The following is a 21427-nucleotide window of genomic DNA, read 5'->3' as shown; positions in this document are numbered from 1 at the left end:
AGGTTCGTTTAAAATTTCAGAACTTCTTGTGGTAAATCACGCGAAGTAAAGATAGAAATGTAAATGATTGTTGTGTAAATTCGGTTTGATTTTATTCTATAATTTTAGTGCTCTATAGCAAGTGTATGAGATTTAAATATATATATCTGGAATACATAATATCTTCCTTAGTTCCTTTTGCTTTTTCTTGGATAATCTTTCGCGTGAAAAGATTGATGATGATTTTCCTAGGTGCTTGAATAAAGGTGCATAACAACGTTGTATATTGAATTCCCTTGAAATATCCATCATCCTCTGATGTCATGTTGCTGTAATTATTTTTAATTTCCACTACATCACTGCTGTTATTAATATTTCCCTCTTTTCATATCTTTATTATATATCATTCATTATATGTCAATGTCCGAAGAATGAATTTTCGAAAAATATGTTTTTGTTAAGTTATGGACAATTGTTTTGTCTATTTATGTAACCTTAAAAGCATGGTGTTGCAATATTACAAATTCGATAGAACGTGTGTAAAATTGTTATCTCGTTACTGTTACTTAAAATGAATATACATAAACCATAAAACCTACCAAAAACGTGCCATCGACATTTAAATCAACGATGTTAAACAGTACAGAAAAGTAGAAATATTCTTCTTCGCCATAAAGTACGAAAGCATTTACTGCATGTACAGGAATGAATAAATTATGCGATTCGAAATTTATCGAGTAATCGTAAGTAGTAGCGTTTGTGTGTCGCCGCCAGCAGAGTCATTGATCTCTTTCCCTGGGGATTTTCCTATTGCTGCACAGCGAACGCCGACATGCCCGAAATATTTCAAGGTAATAACACAAAGGTGCACGTAAACCACCCTATACAAGGACGCTGCTATTATATCCGAAGACGAAGTTACCCAGCAGAATTTACGACATTTATGTAAGAAATATTTAAATCCTCTGGCCATTTCGCGTAAACTAAGTACATTTTCGAGCCATTTAAAATTCAGTAATGTAGTGTCTATGAAATAACTATCTCGAATATTCAAGTTTAAACTCGATCATTAACTTTATTTAAGACTAAGTTGCTTTGAAAGGAAAGTATTTTCCCAGAATAAAAATATTTGTTATGAATCAATTCAAAAAGGTGTAATGTTCCTGGTTGTTTCCGGTCATAGCACGCACTTTCCTCTTTTGACACGGTTCTCCACTTCTCTGGTTGATGTTGACGCAAGCGACACACTCGTGACATCGTCGTAGTCGACTCTTTTCCTTTCTCTTTTTCCATGTCGAATGGAACAAAACGGAGAGCGTGTACGACACACATGCAGCGTGGTATGTAGTTTATTGGAACGCTGGGATTTTGTCTTTCAACATGTACACGACCGAGTTCACCGTGCTTTTCGTCGAAATCATGTCCAAATGCGTGTTTCTACGAGGAGACACGCATTTTCCCCCATACTTTGAAAATTGAATTCTTTTGTGGAAAACTCTTTCTTCTCAAAATGTGAAGCAGACACTTTATATAGAAAGAAAGGAACGTCATTTTATATACTATTGTAATTCAATTCTTCAATATAGTTTTCCTTCAATACACAAAATTTCTATGTGTAGTGTACCATATGATTATTAAGCACTAATGAACTATAAACCACTAGTAGAAGAAAATTAATTTAGTATACATAAAAAGTGATCCGAAATATTCAACCTGGCTTTCGAATTTTACATTGACAAACAGTACATAATTAACGTCTTAATTAACAGTAATTAACATCGCATCGATTAGACTCTCACCAGGCAATGTACTTAAAAGTGCATTTCCCTACTCATCGACAGTTTACTCCACTCCACTATCCCCTCCGCCAACTACGAATTATTACTTTACACAATTCTAAACCATCGATCTCCCACTCGGTATAACAAATATTTACCAAAAGTTTCCCCTTTCTTTTCAAAGAACAAATCGCTAAATTCACGAAAGCAACCTTACCGCCGCCATTCTCTACAACCATCGAGAGAATTAATAAGAAGAGTTTCGCTTTACGCCCTGAAAGACTAAGAGAAATAAAATCCCGTCGGTATTAAAACTTGGAGGATCACATCGGCATCTTTTTTCCTACGCGCGATAAAACGCGAAAAAATGAATGGTAGCAGAGCGACTAGGTGGGTCGAGCGGTAGTGCATGGCGACGATAGGAAGGAAGGAAGGAAGGAGCAATTTCTGAGCTGAATGTAACGTTTCAACCCTCGCGTTTCGTTTGATCCTATCTACGGTGGCAAACGTTCGTCCTGAAGCGTTTCTCCGCTCTGCCATCAGCCAAGCTCTGTTCCTATTCTAGCAACTTATCGTCGTGCATTCGTGCTGACGTCTTTTTCTTTCTCTCTCTCTCTTCCCCCCTCTCTCGTCTCGTCAGTTCCATCCTCTGGCATCTTCATCCTCTTAGATGTGTTTTTTCCACTATGTTTCTCCCGGTCTTCCTTTTTATCACGCGCTAGCAGCAGACGAATCACTTCCGGTGGTGCTGACTCGCTGGAGGATACTCGGCGAGGTCGTCATATTGTAATCGCACATGCAATACCGAACTGCATTTCTACACGGATCAAGATTAAAACACAGTAAACGTATTTGTAAAGTACTTACAAATACGTTTCAAGTAAAGTAATACGAATATCGTCCATCTTGCCGATTCTTCTTTCTTTTCTCCATAGACTCTTTTCGTTCCGTATTTTATCCTTTTTGTAGATACACAACGGGGAAAGAGAATCGGGAAAAATGGAAACAGAGTTTCCGCCGCTGATTCACCGAAGCCGGGTTATATCGACCGTAGAACGAATATCTTTAATAGTCGTCGCGCCTAGCCACTTTCCTGTCGCCTCCGGTGTCGTTCGTCCAGATTATTGGTTGCCGATAATATGGAAATCATGTTTGCGGACTTTTAGTACTTTTATATTCGAGAGGTTCTCAAGCGGATTTTCGTACGGAGAATTATTGGAATTAGATTGAAATTTGATGTTGGTGATTAGGGTAGGTGTACGTTTATTTCATAAATGGATTGCGGATGTTTATACATTAATGGAAAATTTAAAGATGCAAGAATACACGAAACGCATATGAAAATATATGCAACGAAGATATATTCAAAATTATAATATTTAGTGAGTGAAACAAATCTTGGACCACATTTTTTTTAATTGTATCCATCCGCATTCTATTTATATTGTATACTATCGGTAATGGTGATTTTAAATGAATCATAACGCGAAAGAAATGTATACCAGAAAAAGCAGAAGCTTTGTCTGAGAATGCTTCAGGCTTTGAAATATCCTATTGCCGATAAAATGGTAAATTCCGTGGAAATCCACGTGTTTACTCGACCATTCGCGGAGAGACGAGATCGCGAAAAAGCACATCAACGGGAGTCCGGATATCGGTTGCTGCTCGTTACTGTGCGGCGTGAGGTCGCGCGTATGCTTAGCAAGGAAAGCGTTCCTTCCCGACAGTCACTCGTTTGTTGCGTTGATAATTGTCCAGCTGTGACAAGAGGCTACATGGTTGCGTTCCTCGACCAATGTGTCATGCTTCTTCGAAGGTGACGCTCCTGACGTCAATGGCCTCGCTGTAGTGATAACGCTTCCGCGGCTGGGTTGATGTATTCACGATGTATGCGCTATGTGGTCACTGATAAGTGCACTTTTCACTGACACGTAATCCGCCTCGAAGGACCATGTTTACTCGACCATTCGCGGAGAGACGCGATCGCGAGAAAGCACGTCAACGGGAGTCGTAAATTTCCCTGATTTCTGTTACGATAATAAGGATGGTTCAATTGAGTTTACACTGAATTAACAGGTATAAATTAATGTTTATTCCAACTGTTTAATTACTTAACTTAATTAATGTTTATTTACTTAACTTTGTAAAGAAGATAATTACACTGGTGCGTATGTATAAATTAAGTAAGTGATTGATTTGAGGGTAGAAACCTGGTAATGACATGTTAACTATACTAAGAATAAGTGAAGTAAAAGTGACGATGCTGTGTCGGAGGAAAGCTAGTGATGGGTGTGTCTAACGCAAGGGACCATCGGATTTGTTGATGACAATTTTGGTTAGGAAAGTGAGGGCAGTAGGCGTTGCTTCTGGTTGGATAAAAGAAGGTTGGTGGACTAGGAAGGGTCTTAGCTGCCCTCAATAGAAAGTTGCTAGTGTGAAGTATCATACACGACAAAAACTAACTTTCCCGTGTCGTCCCGTAGTAAACAATAAGCTTTAGAAACGATTCAGTAAAGAAATGTTTGTTCAGTCTGAAGGACCTTAGCTAGAAAATGTCTGAGATCTATGATAGGTCCTTAAGGCTATTGAGGACACGCAGTAAGGATGTGCGGACATCTGATTGCCATCTTGCCCGCGGTGTGTAGCCTGGTCTAGGTACAGTGTCGCCCGACGTAACACTACGAAATCTTCAAAGAATGAAATTATGAGAGAGTCTGTGCATTTCGATATCGGAGGGAAGACGAATTGAGGGATACATATATTTGTGTTTCGTCTGAGATTTGTCGTTGTTTCATGTCTGTTACGGAATCCCTTAGAAAATTCGTGACGAAGATTTAGTAAATTGAACATCTGTTTTACGTGCCCAGACGTTTTCATTTCCAGATTATATTTCATACAATGTGACGCCTTTCATCATCTAGATTTATGAAGAGAAGATCGTAAAAGTGCTTAGAGTGGCTGTTTACTACGCTGTTACCCCTTCCCATAGATGGGCAGGTTAACGTCCTTGAAAAAAGTTACACCAAAAGTCACTCGTTAAAGTATGGGGTAGAAACTCCATAAATTTCACGTCACTCGCATAAAATATACAACAGAAAGATCTGTATAAGAATGTTACAATTCCTGATTGAATCTTTTCGCAATTATGATTAAAAGCATTGCAATATTTCAATCAATATTAGTTACACACGAAACACGCTCATATCCATCTGTAAACAAGATCAAGTCACCTTAAGCACTTTCTACGTTCAGCTTCCATTTTCATTCTCTTTGTATATCAAATGCCTCTCTATGGAGCCTATAGGAAACAAATCCCAGAAACCTGTTCAAGCTAGTGAACATCACTCGAGTGTATCTTTATACGCGCATTTGCGTATTTATCACGCGTTATTCTCATATACACGTTATTTTGTAAGGGCGTAAAGATATTGATCGGGCCGAGCTGTGATCGAGAGATTTTCATCGGTAATAAGCTTACACTGATCTGGCCTGAATTCAAAAGCAAACTGCAAGTGGCCAGAAACTGGCGAGCGATGGAAACGTACCTCGTGATAAGAAGCTTCCATGTAGATTTCCTGTTTGCCAAATCAATCTTTGTGCATGCTGTGCATACTATTTCAAAATATCTGCATATAAAGTTGATAACGTATACTGGCTGAAAGTATTTGAACACTTGCTATAAAAAATTTTTATGTCTACAACGTAAAATACAGCAAAATTCGTGTTACAAGCGAAAAATCTAGTGGTAATTTCTCATGCAGAAGCAAGGTGAAATTTTGAAATAAAATTTTTTCTACTATATGTAGGATATCTTCTCTATCTATGAGCAAATTGTTCTTCTTGTATTTATAGACATGATTGCGTTTCATATATTCTATCCTTATCATCGTCGTAATTATCAACGAGACACTTTAGAAATTTTTGTTGCCAATGATGCGACATTTTTCATGGAATATCTGATGTACACATGGTGAACTATTACTCATTCGTTATAACATAGATATACTATCGGGCAGAGCATTAATCTCGCCTTGTAACCATGCAAATTAACCCGCTTGATATCGATCATTTTTTCGACAAACTCCTGTATTACCTTACGCTGTCTATCTGTTAATCTCGACTGTCGAAGCCGATTTATTTCGCATACAGCTCGCATTTATGCTTCATAGAAACTTCTCTTACGATTTGAAGCTTTTTAGCGAAGTGAAATTCTGGATGTAGAGAGCTTCCAATTATCATATTAGAATAAACTAGGAGAATATTTATAAATGAATGAAAGTTTCTGTCACGAAATGTAATTTTATGTAAAATTAAACTTCATCATATCGGTCTTTCTACGTATGTAATTTAAGAATAATGAGAATTTTAAAGAACGTTTCGTCAAGAGATTGTGCGAGTGCCTCGACAAATTGCTTTTCCTCGCATCTTCCTGTATAGAAGATTGAATGTGAGCGAGTATTGCGTGCGAACGTGTAATTAAAAATATACGTAATCATACGCGAAACAAGCCACTGTTCAGCTTTTCATTACGACTTCCTGAATCTCTATGTAAATCATTTGTTCTGGTGATATTCAATGAAACGAATGAGGTCTCAGTGCTACTGGTCCGCGTAAAAAAATTATAAAGTAGAAAAGGTCAATAATAATGGGTTTTGAATTTCCTCTGAATTTCATATCTGTAAAATTTCTTTCCAAGAAATAGAGAGGATTTATTAAAGGAATGATAGGAGCAGATAGAAATACATTTTTACCAATAATTCGTAATGCAATTTTTTTCCTGAATTATATTTGCTTCTCGCGTGTACAGAAGCAAAGAAAGGAATATAATCAGAAAGCTTTGAGAAATTCCAAAGAGCGCGTAATGGTTGTAACTTAGCTCTGCATATGGTCTTAAAACGAGATTGCACGGATACAGAAGGAAGAAAGAACCGTATCCCGCCAATACAGATTCGTGTCTGCTTTTGCACGTCACGAAGTTTTATACATAATCGAATGACAGCATCGTCCGCCCCTTTAAATTGATACAAAGACTTTAATTTAACTTTCTTTAAATTCCGTTCACGTTTTTAAATTGTGATCATGTCCCTTGAAGAATTTCTATTTTTTGATATTTGTAATATTCTTTGATAGTTCTAACGATCGTTTTCAATAAAAGATAGTAATTAAAGTTTTCTCCAACATTTCTGTTATAAACTCAGTTGTGTCAACAGATAAATCGGATTGGCGACAATTTTGTTCCGATTTTCTGTTTTCTTAATAACTAACAATCCCATCGTTCGATTTACCAAAATCAACTGGAACCAATTTCTCATTCAAACCTTCCCTTTACATAAATCAGCAAGTAAACATTCATCGTTCTATAGAACACGTCTACGCTATTGAACGGAAGTTCTCCCCTCTCGAAAAACAAGGAAGACCGAAATAAATCGAACGAACTAACCATCGTTCACTCTGCACGTTATCAATTTTATTTCAATTCCGTCATAGAAAATCGTTCCCGATGCGATTCTCAATTTCTCTCCCCAAGGTAAACAAACTGCAAATGGACGATTTTGAATTCGCATCAGAAACACCGCGACTAGATGTATCGACGACGTACAAGTAACCATTTCATCGACACCATTTTACTTCTGTTACGCTATACGTTCATCTATAAATCATCGTCGATGCTGTATCATTATCTCTGAATGAAAATGAACGTGTCGATGAAAATATTACCCGTAAAACGACTGTCAGTAATCTCAAGGCATATAACCCGAATCGTATCGCATCGATTCTTCGTGGTATTCGGTTATGCCACGCCACGTGCGATCCCACCCCTTTAATACCTTGATCTCAGTTTGTCAGGGGCGTAGTCGATGTCTAAGCATACGGATTACAAATTACTGGCGCCTGGCCACCGGTGCCCTCGCGTCGCGACGTGAAATTACGAGCCTCCTCTCGTCTCCAATTAAGCCAAGCTTCGCCTCGGTGTCTCCCTCCTAGTTCTGTCTGTCTTTCTCCGTCGTACACACTCGACCTTCTCCGTGGTAAAGCACGACGGGTGTCTCGGTAACACGAAGCTCCTGCCATTCCTCCTCTCGTTCGCCCTTCACATCTCTTTTCGTTCGTGTTGCTACCGGGATATCTCGACAGGGTCAAGTGGCATGCTCCCTTTTGCCACCTTATGTCACGCAGAGATACTCATCGCAGGATACGAATCTGGTTAATTGACCCATTTCATTCTAATGGGCTTCTTTGTGGCTGGACCCGCGACCTTCTTCCACAATTTCCTCTTACGTTTGAGTTAGGTGAACGCATGGCCATTTGCGAAGGAAGAAACGTCGTTATTCAAGGAAGGACGATTAATCACGTGGTCGTCGTGTGATGTGCAACGCGGTTTTTATTCGTTCGTGCTTTTTCTCCGAGGCTCGGAATAAGTGAAGTTCGTCTGGTTGCCGCCCCGAAGAAATGATTAAAGGGAAAAAGTGTGATTAAGAAGGGTGGTGAGGTTTTATCTTTCGTGCGATTTGGATGGTAGACGGTGAATGCTTGGGTTTTTTGTTTGTTTTTCTTACGTTGGTATTTAAAGTTGGTTTAGAGTAGTGGAAAAATTAGGAAATGTTTGTAACGTTTTTGGGATCCGTGTATTAGATTGGATATAGCTTTTACGTTAGAATAGACAGCAACAAGGTCGAAAATTCATGTTGTATACATGCACTAGACAAACTCACAGGTTACTGCACTACCGAGCAAGGTGTTACTTTACACTCGAAAGTAAATCGAAAATGTAGGAGAGAATTTTTTCGTTTGGGATCTTGTTTTTGAAAAATATTTGAAATGGAAGTTTGAAACGTCAAGTCTGAAATGGGAGTCGTTGAAACTCCATGCCACATGCCACACTTTGTTTTAAAAGTTAGCAATGTGCATGTACATTCGACGTATTTTTAAACTCGATTTTATCGCAAAGGAAACGTCAAACGGAAAATTTTCTCGTTTCTAGATACATCTTTGCTTTTAGAATCTCTTCCTGCTCACAACTGTTCTCACTTATTACAAACTGTTTCGGTGTTAACAAATTCTCAAGCAAATATGCATGAATAATATTTCACAGTGTCTTCCAGGTCAGTAAAAATACTTTTGGCTAAAAGGAACCGCATCTAACTGGATAGTTAATAGGACGAGACCAGGTGAATTCCTATTCGACCAGAAAGCATTCTGCGTTGCACGAGAGCGCTTCTCTCTGCGATGAATGGTGCTCGTGTACCGGTCCGAGCTAACACGATCGAACACAAACAACGCTGTGGCTGGCCAGTACCTCCAGATTGAACCACTAGATTTCATTGCGTGGAGATGAACCACTCAAAGCACGCTCGCCACGACCAGGCCACTCGTCCCGATTAGAAGTCAGTGGCTCGCGCGACCCGTGTGTTATTATATCCGGCCGCTAACAAGACCCTCTTGCGAGTGAAAAACCCAAGTAACCAGCACAAAGGGATAGAGAGGTTCGATCATCGCGTTTGTTGTTGTCGGACGTAATATCTGGTTCTCGTTTGTATGGGTCAGTGATATGCTCGTCGATTGAATCGTTTTTTGGTCCAAGGAGACGGTACTGAATGATAATAAAGAAAAATTGAGTTTTCCGGAATGTAAAACCATTAAATAAGATTTGTGCATTTATGTAAATGAAACGAAATGTATATGAAACATTAGAAATTTGAGAGAAAATGTACAAATGAATAAGAGGTTTTACCTGGCCACGTATATGTGATTTCATTTCTTTATGTATTTAATGTTATATTTTATTTTAATACATATAATTTTTTGTCAAATTTAATTACTTGAACTAAAAAGAGAAAGCCGCGCGTTAATTAAAATGTGAAATTTTTTCTATATATTTGTGTAAGAACCAATATTTATAGAGTTATAAAAAATTGTACAGTAATAGAACAGTTGGAATCAAATAATTTTCTATTTTTCCCCTCGATGAGAATCGATCTTTTTATTTCGAAATTAACGGGAAAACGGTTTCCCAAAGCTCGTGGACCATCTGTTGCCACGCTAATTGCGAATGGTTGTCAGCGCGAAATGTCCACGTGGAATGAAATATGAGCCACAGTTTCAGTGCGGAAAGGCGCGTGTTAATTGTTTTTCGTCAATTATTCATCGACTCAATTATGTACTAGGTCTTTGGTAAATTGAGAGGAACATTCTGTTATTTGTTCTCAATTACAACGATCGACTTGCTCCGACTATTCTGTTACAACGAATAAAACTTCCAACATATTTCCCCGGGATTTCCAAGTTTATTAAAATGTAGAAATTTCAATTGTAGAATTTACAAAATGTGTAATACTCTTTCGATATTTTATTTTACATTCTTCATTGCAACGTTGGTGCTTACAGAATCTCCGAAACAATAATTTTTTATGAAATCCAATGACGAATTCAACATTTTCGGAACGATTAAAAATGGCCAACGACTACGAACAGGCGACGATCGATTCTCGTCAATTGTATTTTCATACGCGACATGCTCCCATGTATCAGTGACAGTAACAATCTTTCGCACATTTGTTATTCCGAAGAGGGATGAATTGGCAAACACCGGATCTGCCATGAAATCCGTGTTTGAATTAATATCAGGAATATCGAATGGCGTTAATGCATTCACTTGCTCACCAACATCTCTATATCGATTGCGTACTGTTATTATTTTTAGAAACGATAAAAGACTTCTATTTATTGGTATCGAACAGCCCCGATTATTCCACTCGATTCCACTTTTGTATTCATATTTTCTTTGTCGTGTATTACTGATTCCTTTGCGAACGAGAAAAATAAGTTGTCCAATATTATTATGCATATTATGACTGTTAATAAGCTTGGTAATCGCAATTGGAATAATTTTTACTTTACATCTTCATCATCTGGAATATTCGTTTAAAGAAACACTGATTTTCTTCGTTTTCGCTCTTTATCGAACGACAAATAGATAAACAACGAGTTGTATATCAATTTTTTAAATGAACAAAAATACGATATCCTGTGTTTTTTATAAACATCATACGATGACTGCGCGAGTATGATACCCAGTAATTAGGAAAGACTCAGGAGTTAGGGGCCGATCGTCACGAAGCCTACTAATTGCGGCCCATTAGAGGCCGACAGCTCAGTTTCGAGTTTACCGATGCTTACAGCTCATCACGCACCACGAAACGGAGTAACTGCGGTGTCAGCTCTCTTTCCCCCCCCCCCTCTCTCTCTCTCTATTTTTTCAGCAAACGAATGCCAACGAAGCTTGTTAATCTTAAAACATGTAATTAACACGCGGCGAGTCGATGTAGAGGAATTTTTACTCGAATTCCAATGTTGAAAAAGTTGTAACTTGGTTAATTATACATTGTAAGAAACACGACAGGATAATATTTCTATCGTCAATTAATTTTAATTTCTAAACTTTGACTGATAGCCAATTACTGAAGAATCAAATTTTTAAGCTAATCTTCGTGCTGTATAGACCAAGCTGTAATAATAATGACGTGTCGTAATAAAAATATCGCTTAATTAGAAAATATGAGTATGTGCAAATGCTTTTTGTATCTACAGTAAATGTTGTTGGTGCAAAAGTAAACTGAACAGCGCGCTAATGGATCACAGAACCATTATGCTGACTACGAAAAATAACAAAATTTATTAAACATATCCATCTTAAACCGCGTTATCTATCCACGTGGGCACATACTGATATACCATTCACAAATACGTAGTCTCAAAATAAAAGCGCGTGTTTCACAACAATAACCAGCAAGTAATTGCTCGATCAGGGGAATATATTCGGCCTCCGGAAAGACGCAGGACGATAACCCAGAGCAATTTTCGGTCCACGTCCGTGGATTGTTCGATAACAGAGAGAGGGAGAGAGAGAGAGAGAGAGAGAGGGAACGGAGTGAGGAGGATAAGTTAGACCGTTTCGTAAATACGGCGGGTTGGAGGTGGGACGTTTCTCGACACGTGGAAACACAGGCCAGTTGGATTGACCCGGGCTCGAACATTGTTCCGAATGCAAATCGTAGTTTACACCGAGTCTCGGTCGAGACCACCCTATCATACTCCCTGATGCAGCCTCGAGGACGTCAGCCGGCATCTCGATGCCAGGGAGCGAGTATTACTTCCAGTTGGAAACTGGCGGAACGCTTGCGTGGCAGACCCTCGCGGTCCAATTCCGCTCTCATGGATCCCTTTCCTCGATATCTTGACTCGTCGCGACGCATACGAATCCTGTTTGCGAGCTGGTAATTTCTACGATCGTCCCACTACTCGAGACGTAGTTGGGGAAATGGTGGGTGTCGAGGGTTTCTTTTGGTTGAGGTTGTCGTCCTCTTTACAAAGGACGCGGAATTGAAGTTTCAGGTTGGTTATGTATATCGGATAATGTTAACCTTGGATATGGTTATTTTGAGGGTTCTTACCTTTTTTACCTCTTTCAGGAATTTGAATTCTTATTGAAATATTATGAGAATGTAAATCATTTCGTAGTTGTATCTATAGGTATTTCTTAACGAATATTTCAGAAATTCTCATGGAACCATCTAAAATCATTGTAATGAATCTAAGAATTAATAAGTTTGGTTTAATATTCGACTAAAGTTATTTGTATCACACGAGCTCAAAAAATTAGTGTGCTATAGAAGATTTTGAGGAACAACAAGCTGGCGAGAGAAGTCTGCTAACGAAGAAACTTACTCGTCGAAAGTGGTTAATACTGGTTTTTGTATTTTCGATGAAGTTGTTCATCATCGATGCAAGAACTCCGCGTTATACTTCTTTGAAATATTTCAGGCGGGAATTCACTTTACCTCGAACATGAACGTCGATAGGATGATTTTCATTTTCTTCTCCGACGTAGCCGCGCTTAACGACGAAAACCATTAAAAAGCATTCACGCTGAAGCATCGTTGCGCAACGTCGTTAACTCTTGGTGGATACACACCGGGAAAGACGGTTAAAGTGTCCATGCTTTCGAGATCTCATTACCCACTCTGCTTAACAATCACTCAACAAGTTCATGAACGTCTCGGAGGATTATGGTAACGCGAATAGTTTGACGTAGTACTCTTAAAGTATTGCCCGCGTAATTAATTTAGAATAAAGAATAATGGAAAATGATTTCTACTCAAAGGAATTCGCATCTAAAGGAACTAAAAAACTTATCTTCGCCAAATGCAAACTCTCGAAAAATATTGAAATTCCAATAATCCAACATCTCGCTCCAATGCGGCCAAAGCAAAAATACTTGGCGGTGTATCGATTAATTGAGAAAGACGTAACGCCTAAAGGGAACAATACGTATTTTTATAGTCGATATTGAGAGAAACGACGGAAAGTCTGGAATATTAGCTGGCCATTCCCAAAAGATAAGGACCGAAAGTATGACTTGGCCCGACCAGAACAATGCTTGTGAATTTAGAACTTGTCAAGATGGCGGCCTAATTAGGAGGAACACAGCTTAAATATGAATGTCGGTCAGAGAAAGAGAGAGAAAGAGAGAGAGGGAGGAAGGGTGAGAGAGAGAGAGAGAGAAAGGACACGAGGTTTATGAAGAGAAAAAGACGAGCAATGAGAGGCCAAGGGTTGCGTACCATAACCAATGAACTCGCTTCGCGTTCCTCATCTTCATCTTGCTTCTACAAGGGTTAAAAGCCGGGGTTACTCACCTGGTTATGCATAATGCACCGTGTGTGATAGATGATTTATGTTGTGCGTGTGCCTCTGTAATGATGTGCTTTTACATAAAAAATATCGAGCAAAGGTATTTATCATTCTAGAAATATACCGTGATGCGCTTAAAGTAGAAATAAAAGAAAATATTAGTTACTATGGAATTATAAAATTCATATCGTAAATGAAAATACCTTTACTGTTGATTTTATCATTTGCTACATTACGTAATTTTTAAAAATTACCGATGTAATCATTTCTAGATTTTCATTTATTTGGAATATCTATACGTACATAGGTATGTACATTTGAAACTTAATAACATTTCATCATCTCATTAGTCTGAATTAGCAGTGATTCCATTTTTCTCTTTTCCACCCGCATTTTATCTTCCATTATCACAAATTTTAGAAGTGGGTATACATTCCAGCTTTCAAATTTTCCAATAACTTGTTATCGACTGTTCAACGTGTGCTCCAGTGTCTCTTAATTAAATATAAGCTATCAAGACACGTCCAATGAAATAGAGTCAGAGGTGCATGGTCGGGGTTAGCACCGATTTCGCGACGAACACTAATTGCTCTCGAGAATGAAGATTGATCCCGGCCTGACATCTCACGGGTTTCATCAAATTGGTCACCCATCAACCGGCTGGCTAGTGGCTGTCTGCCAATTCGAGGAACGATTAGGGATTAATGCAAGTAAATAGATGCCAATGCTAAGCCATCCTTGCGCCAATCTGAATTATTCATCAAGTACTTTATGTACTCACTACGAATCTATTATTTCTCCTTAACGTTTAATCTTTCGGATGATTCCTATTATTTCTACGTGTTTGTCGCTTTCTCTTTACATTCGAGAAATTCTTAATGTTTCCTTAGCATTACAATGTTTATGCTTACCAATTTAATATTTCCTTAAGCTCTTCATATATAATGTAATGTATATAATTCATTGAAACTGTTTACTATCAATATAAACAGAGCGAAACGAAAAAATGTGGTTTTATTTTACGAGTAAAAAGGAGTCGCTGAAACAAATAGCGAGCCAATTGACGTGGTTTACTGGATAGGCGAAAGGAGAACGAAAAATGCGAATACAGAGAGGGAAAAGGAACGAAAAGAAAGAGAAACGATGACAACAGGCTGCCCCCGCTGAAATTCTGTTTGCAAATGTACCGTCGAAATAACCTCTGGCGTATAACCTCTCCGCGGAGAATTTACTTTGGCGGGACGAGGGGTTTCCAGCTATAGAAAAAATTGCTGCTGAAGGTCGATCGAATCGAGCCGGATCGAGGAATTATACGGGTAAACCATTTTACTCGACGTGTAACTGGTGGTCTTCTTTTATAGTACGTTATCAGAAAGGATTTAAAGGAAGAATTGAAAATAGGAAAGTAGAAAATAAAAAATAGAATTTATAATATCAATCACGTACGAGTTAAAAGAAAATGTAAGTGTCCTTTCCTTTGTATTTCATCACAAATTATTAAAAATTTTTAATGTATTTATAATTTATTTTTATTAATAACCGTTTTAATGTTTGTTTAATTTTTGAAAAAACGCCAAATCTATTCGTTTCGTAAATAATTTTTACACTAGATTCACGCTTTTGATTTTCTAGTTAACCGTCGATTATTATCTTAATTTGGACCAATTACAATTATATGTATAACAAATATTATAACAAGCGATAGTGAACACCCTTCGATAAATTCAACGAGCTCAATCACACACGAATATTCCTATAAAATCTAGAATTGCTTACCACAGTAACCAGAACGTCACGCACCACAAATTCAAACTACCGTCCGAACTATGCTTCCCGACATTAATTCTCTATAGAATTGACATCCTGAAATACAGTTTCAGATCTTTGCGTCAACGTTAACACTCTATCCGCTCAAAACATCATTCGGCTATCTGATCGCCAAGCGTGATAGTTTACAATGTCATTAAATCATCATTGTATAAAAAGAATTCCTCAAAACAAGGACGAACTACTTAAAGAAATATTCATATGAATGAAATAAAAATTGTTTTTCAGAATCATCTGTGCCAGACAGAAGCTAAGAAATTAGAAAGATTTCCCATTTAAACAATCCAATATACATATTCCAAAGAGTATCAGCAATTCTCAGAAACCGATCCAAGTTTTAACCACTTCGAGGAGGAAAGAATCGACGAAATTCGATTGTGAGGTTCTTTCGATAGTTTTTTTTTAACAACGTACTCAAAAGCGTTGACAGACTCGACGCGATTTCGTGAGAGTAAACGAAAGCTGTTGTTTTTGTATCACGATTACAACGCTGCAAAAGAAGAAAAAGAAGAAGAAGAAGAAGAGGGAGAGAGAGAGAAGTCCCCATCGACATAATGCATTCTTAAGAGGCAATTGAAAACCTTTCAAACCGTGCAAACAAGCCTCAGCGAGGGCCTGCGCGTTAACTCGATCAAGATCTTTCACGTGTGAACAGCGTGAACTGGACGAGTCCTTTGGGAACCCAACCGAATATCGTCGAATATATTATCATGTAACCAGACAAGTCCGCGAACAGCCATCGATTCTCCGACAGAAAATTTATCCGCTCTGGCGAAATGCGGCCGCTAGCTCAGTTCGTAATAAATTATGCCTCGGTAACGTAGCGGAGAACATTCGAAATTAGCTATCGGCTTTCAATAACGACGCGTTATTAACTAAAGTTGGAATAGTTTCACCTAACAATTACATGGTAGGCACTCGCAGTTTGCAGCTGGTTAAGGAAGAGAGTTATAGTATGTACATAGCAGCTGAGAGATTTAACATTTGAAGTTTATATATATTTGCTGAGAAATAGGTTGGCTACTTTACTTAGTTTAGGGTGAAAAGTATTGATCTAAAAGTTGTTTCTAACTAGAAAACAATAATAACTTTTAAGAATACATATTTACATATCACAGATCGCGTATTAATTTGCACACGTTAGTTACAATATTAATAATATTGTAATTACAAACTCCAGTAGTAATCCATAATCCAATTATTTATAATATTTATTTGTATATATATACTAAATTATTATATATATAATAGATTCTTAACTATACTACGAAATAAATTATTAAAATCCACGTGTAACATTTCGGAATCTTCAACGTTCATTCCGCGATTTAACCATTCGCTTATCTAAGCATTCATCCTCATATGCAAATTCAAGAGGACCATTCACTGTGTCAGTAGTTGATAATTCGCGCCATATATCGATTCTCCAGTGAAACACAATCGGCACAGTCATCTCGCTGTTCTTATTAGAATTATATCTCGTGGCTCCCGAAATGAGCAAGGCTACTGTTTTCGTTGCCGAATAAGCAAATTTGGCACGTACCGGGAGGCTCGTTGACCGTTTTCAACTGACAGAAACATAGAAGGTGTAAAAGCCAGTGGTGTCCAATTAGCGGTCGGCAATGCTGACCGGCCCTAATTCACCGAATCCCATTCTACCTTCCGTTGAACGCCCATTTTCCCACGAGTTAGTGTGCGGATGCGGTCAAATACGCTTCCAGTCCGCGTACTATCGCGCGGAATCGGGCAATAGCCGAAAATCATAAGTCACGCGAGTCTATATATTTCTTTTCTCTTCTTTCGATTTTGTTGCATGGTTCAACAGAGAAAGAGAGAAAGAGAGAGAAAGAGTAGTTTATTGCAGCAAGCGATCCTTTGGTGTGGTGTGTAGACGCGTTGTTTATGGAAATTTCGCTGGCGAGTATTTGCGTAGAAAAACAATTCAATCGATCGAGACTCTGTTTGTTCTGGCGCAATCAATTTGATGGGATGCGTTACCATCGAATGTTGGACCCGGTACGTAGCAGTTGGAACTTTATTTTAAGGAGAGAAATATCTCGTTTGAAGCTACACGGTGTTAAAGGTAGAAACGATATTTTTTCTTTACTTGAAATTGTTATCGGCTTGAGAAGGGTTGGTGATAATTTGTCGCGAGTTTTTTTTTTCACGGAGATTATGTCTACTCCTTATTGGCGTAACAAACTTTATTGCTTTAAAACTCCTATCAATCTCTTTTAGATACTAGCTCCGACTACTTGTACCAACTGATATATTGTCACAACTGATCGAAAATTGTTTTTGTCGTTCAAACTTGAGATGTAAAAATGGATAGACATTTTTAAACGCCTTTTTAGCAAATAAGGATCCTAATTTTGTTCATTAGTACGTTTGATTCGAAAAATCTTCTATTGGATGATACTATTGACTAATTGATGAATTTCTCGTTGTGTTACTTCTTCGTATTATATTGTCTTCAAATATAGTAGAAAAGAACAAAAAATATTTCGAATTTATCTTTATATAGAAAATATTCTACTGTTGAAATCTATCTATCTAGAAACAGCCTTTATACTTCCATCCACCACAAAAGAGGGCTCAAACTATGCCTTGAAATCGTACTTCGCCTCGTCAAATACTTGGCAAAATCTCGTTTCATCTCGCACATATCACCAGCATTTTGGCAAACGGTAGAGATCGATATTTCTGGTAACCCTTCTATTTTTCAACGACTTACTAGTATTCCCTTTGATACCAACACTCAGAATTTCAACGAAAGACGCGGATTGTCTGGAAAGATAGCCACGGCGTCGAACGTGAAATCGTCGTAGCGTGGCACTCGTGACAACAACCTCTGGCTTCTTGCCGCGAAATTTATTTTTCTCGGAGGTTGCTCGTGAACGACGACTACGTGACAGTCAAGACAGCAGAGGGAAAACCGTGTGGCAATAACCCCTTCGCGTTTCAAACGAATCGCCCGCAGAACGAGGGTCAATGCCTAACCCTTATTGCGCTCGTCTCTCGTGCACGATCTCGAGAATTTCATAAAAAGAAATGTTTTTCGCCCGAATGTTTATGTAGCTCAAGGAATTCGTTCAAATAGGATTGAACGTGGTAATGGAAAACGGGTTGACAAATGGAAATCGACGATAACGATATTGAGTTTTTCAACAGTCGAAAACAGAAGGTGAATCAGAGATACAGGACAGTTATGATAATATCATTAGAAGTTATTTATCGAAGAAGTAATGCAATTTGTTTTTATCAAAGCTAGAAGGTATGATCATAAAAGTACCAAAAATTTGACCATTCGCTATTAATTCGTTGTAATATTTTCCGTCATTACTAGACTATGTACGTTCATAACGCAAAAAATAAATAAATAAAAATATATAAAATATCCAAAAGAATTCCCTTTACAATATTTAGTAAGTAAAACAGATTTCTGAGTAAATTCTATTTCTTTAATAATGGATATAAAATATTTTAAATGCTCTTTGCTCGTTTTCAAATTTTAAGCTACTTTTTTCCAATTTCATACAGCTCAGCGTGTTATTCGTGAATTTTTAGAAACTTCGGATCGTAAAAAGTGCTCGTGACCGCGTCTCGTCCACGTAGGTATAAGCAATTCATGACCGATTCATCAGGGCTAGTGTTTGGTAGAAGGCACGACAGGGAATAGCGAAGGAAGAGATACTCCACCGGAAATTACGCTCTCCCCATGGAGACAGAGCTTCCGGTTCGGCTGTACATAAGCCATCTCTCTGTAAGAAGACACCAGGAACACAAGTGCACACATATAGGTAGCTTCATAAACTCATAGCCTCGAATTTCTAACGATTCATTATCGCTATTCTGTGTGATATATAAGAGAAGGTTAGGTAGCATCGAATGCATTTTCTTCAATTAGTTTGCTATAAAGTTTAAACAGTAATGAAAAATAAGTGTCTTTGCAAGCTGTATTGTAAATGTAGATAATTCAATTGTTATAACAATATTCAATGTCCACGAATAATTATTAAATCATTAAAATCTTGTTGTAACATTGCAAAAATGTTCAGTTCATGTAGTATTCAGTTTAATTAATAATATTAATATTGATACTACCATACTATGGGAATGAAGAAATAAAAATTCGATAATAGTTTGTCTCAGATTCTATAGGATGGTAGAATGAAAATGGGCTGGACAAGGGCTATCAACTAAGCCTACTAATATCTCGTTTGTCCTATTGGCATCTCAGAATTGGCATGGTTAATCTCTCGATCTGTCTAATGCGAGGGCGTTAAATGAGCTTCCTCAGTGCTTCCGTAACCCTTGTATGTATAAGCAACGATACGTTCATAATTCACGCGAAACCCCGAAATCTTTGCTCATACTACATATAATAAGTTGTCTACCATACCAGCTTATAATTTATTATTTCATATTTTTATTTTAATCTTACGCTTTCAACAGCTTGTTCGTAGTTGTTTTGCTTTCTTTTGAACCTCATATTTAAATCCATGCTGCATGTTGTTTCTGTCGAAAATATTTTCCCCGAAGTCCATCGTATTTTATGTCTTTCGGTATCGATAAGTCATCGTTCCTCCCTACCAATGAGAAAACTCATAAATTTTTTGCACACGAACGACGTGAATGTTTCACGACTGGAAATTCATTGCCAGTGCACGCTCGTTTACTAAATGTGTTGGACCTTCCCGTCGGAAATGTGTATACGAATGTTATATGGCCAAACGCAGTTCGATTCGACAGGCATTACCTCTTTTGCTGCGAGTTTAAATGGATGGGAGGAGGCAAAGTAGCATAAATTCAAACGAAATCGATTTAAATGGAAACATCCCTTGAAATTATGGATGGATAGCGGAATAGACTTCAGAGTAATGGGATCGTCAAATTTGTTGCGATTGATTTTCATTAAATATTGGTTTTAATCTGAGCAAAAATATATTTGAACTAAAAAAAGCTAAAATTAAAGTTAAGATATTAAGAGGTTCGATAGATATTATTTCAGAAAGAAACACGATTTTTCTGTACGAAATCTATACTCTACTCGATGAAGGTCTGAAATCTGATAGAACATATTGAAAGACGCTTCTAATAACGATTTATTTGTTGTGATTACAGCTGGTGGGAGGCGAATTCGACATGGAACTCAACTTCGTGATTCAGGACGCACAGAATATCAGGCACATGCTGGAACTGCTCGATCATTGCCCGCCCAATCTCCAGGTAAGCATTGGGCGTAACGTTCGCCTCGATCAAACTAATTATCCAAGGGGTTGGGGTGTTATACCACGCCACAAATTTGATTCTACGAAGGAACACACGATCACTGCGATCAATACGTCAAACTTGCTCGTAATTAATTTCTTGCTCGACCGCTAATATGTAGACCATTTCTTTGTCCCCTAAGAAACCTAATTTTCTCGTGGTTTAAATATTGAAAATGGATAAAAGGCACAAAAATAAATCGGAGACGTAGAATAAAATTTTTCTATTCAATCCCGTTAAATCTACCGAAAAATGTAAAATTTACGTAAAGCTCCTAATCACGTTCAGGAAAGTTACAGACCGATAAGCTGCGTGCTATATAATGATATACCTTTTTCTCAAACTCTCGGTTGGAAAAAAGGGTAAGTTCAAAACTCTGAACGCGCTCGACGGGAAAAAAGAATTGAAATCCATTACGTTGCAAATTTCGTTCGAGGGAGAAAACGAATGCGCAGAGCGCAAATTTTTTTTTTTTCACCCACCGTGAAGCCACGGGAATTTATCAACCTCGTCGACGTCGCTTGCATTGCTGTCTCGATTCAGACACGTTACCAGTTTCAAATCGTTACCAGTTTTCTTCCTTGATGGAGAAAAATGGAACTTGCGAAATAGTGATATGATTTGCTGCGCGAAAATTGGTATGATTTTATTCGTTACAAATGGTTGCAAATTAATTAAGATCAGACACCAACCGTTTCGAACTATTTTATTATCCTTTTACTTGTTATATAAAATATACGACAGTTTGTGCAATTATTCGAAAACTTGTAGAATCTTCTTATAAATATATTATGTGTTATGTATAGAAAATGTTGAAATTTAATAAAAAAATTTGTCGTGTCTCTATACGCTGCTAATGAAATTTCAAAATATTTTATGTA

General features: G+C 37.8%; 1 protein-coding gene across 18 annotated transcripts in view; it reads left to right on the top strand.

Annotated features, from left to right (window-relative positions):
- The window catches only part of LOC126915820 (neurobeachin), a 413960-nt gene that overhangs the window by 246604 nt on the left and 145929 nt on the right, over positions 1–21427 (top strand). For all 18 annotated transcript variants that reach the window (XM_050720868.1, XM_050720855.1, XM_050720867.1 and 15 more), the window contains one exon: positions 20400–20504. In XM_050720868.1, the coding sequence (XP_050576825.1) occupies positions 20400–20504 (105 nt within the window). The remainder of the gene's footprint in view (positions 1–20399; positions 20505–21427) is intronic.

Source organism: Bombus affinis, chromosome 4, assembly GCF_024516045.1.
Source record: "Bombus affinis isolate iyBomAffi1 chromosome 4, iyBomAffi1.2, whole genome shotgun sequence".
In the NCBI taxonomy this organism is placed as follows: domain Eukaryota; kingdom Metazoa; phylum Arthropoda; class Insecta; order Hymenoptera; family Apidae; genus Bombus; species Bombus affinis.
Note: the sequence above shows the minus strand (reverse complement) of the source record. Positions and strands in the feature narration are given on the sequence as shown.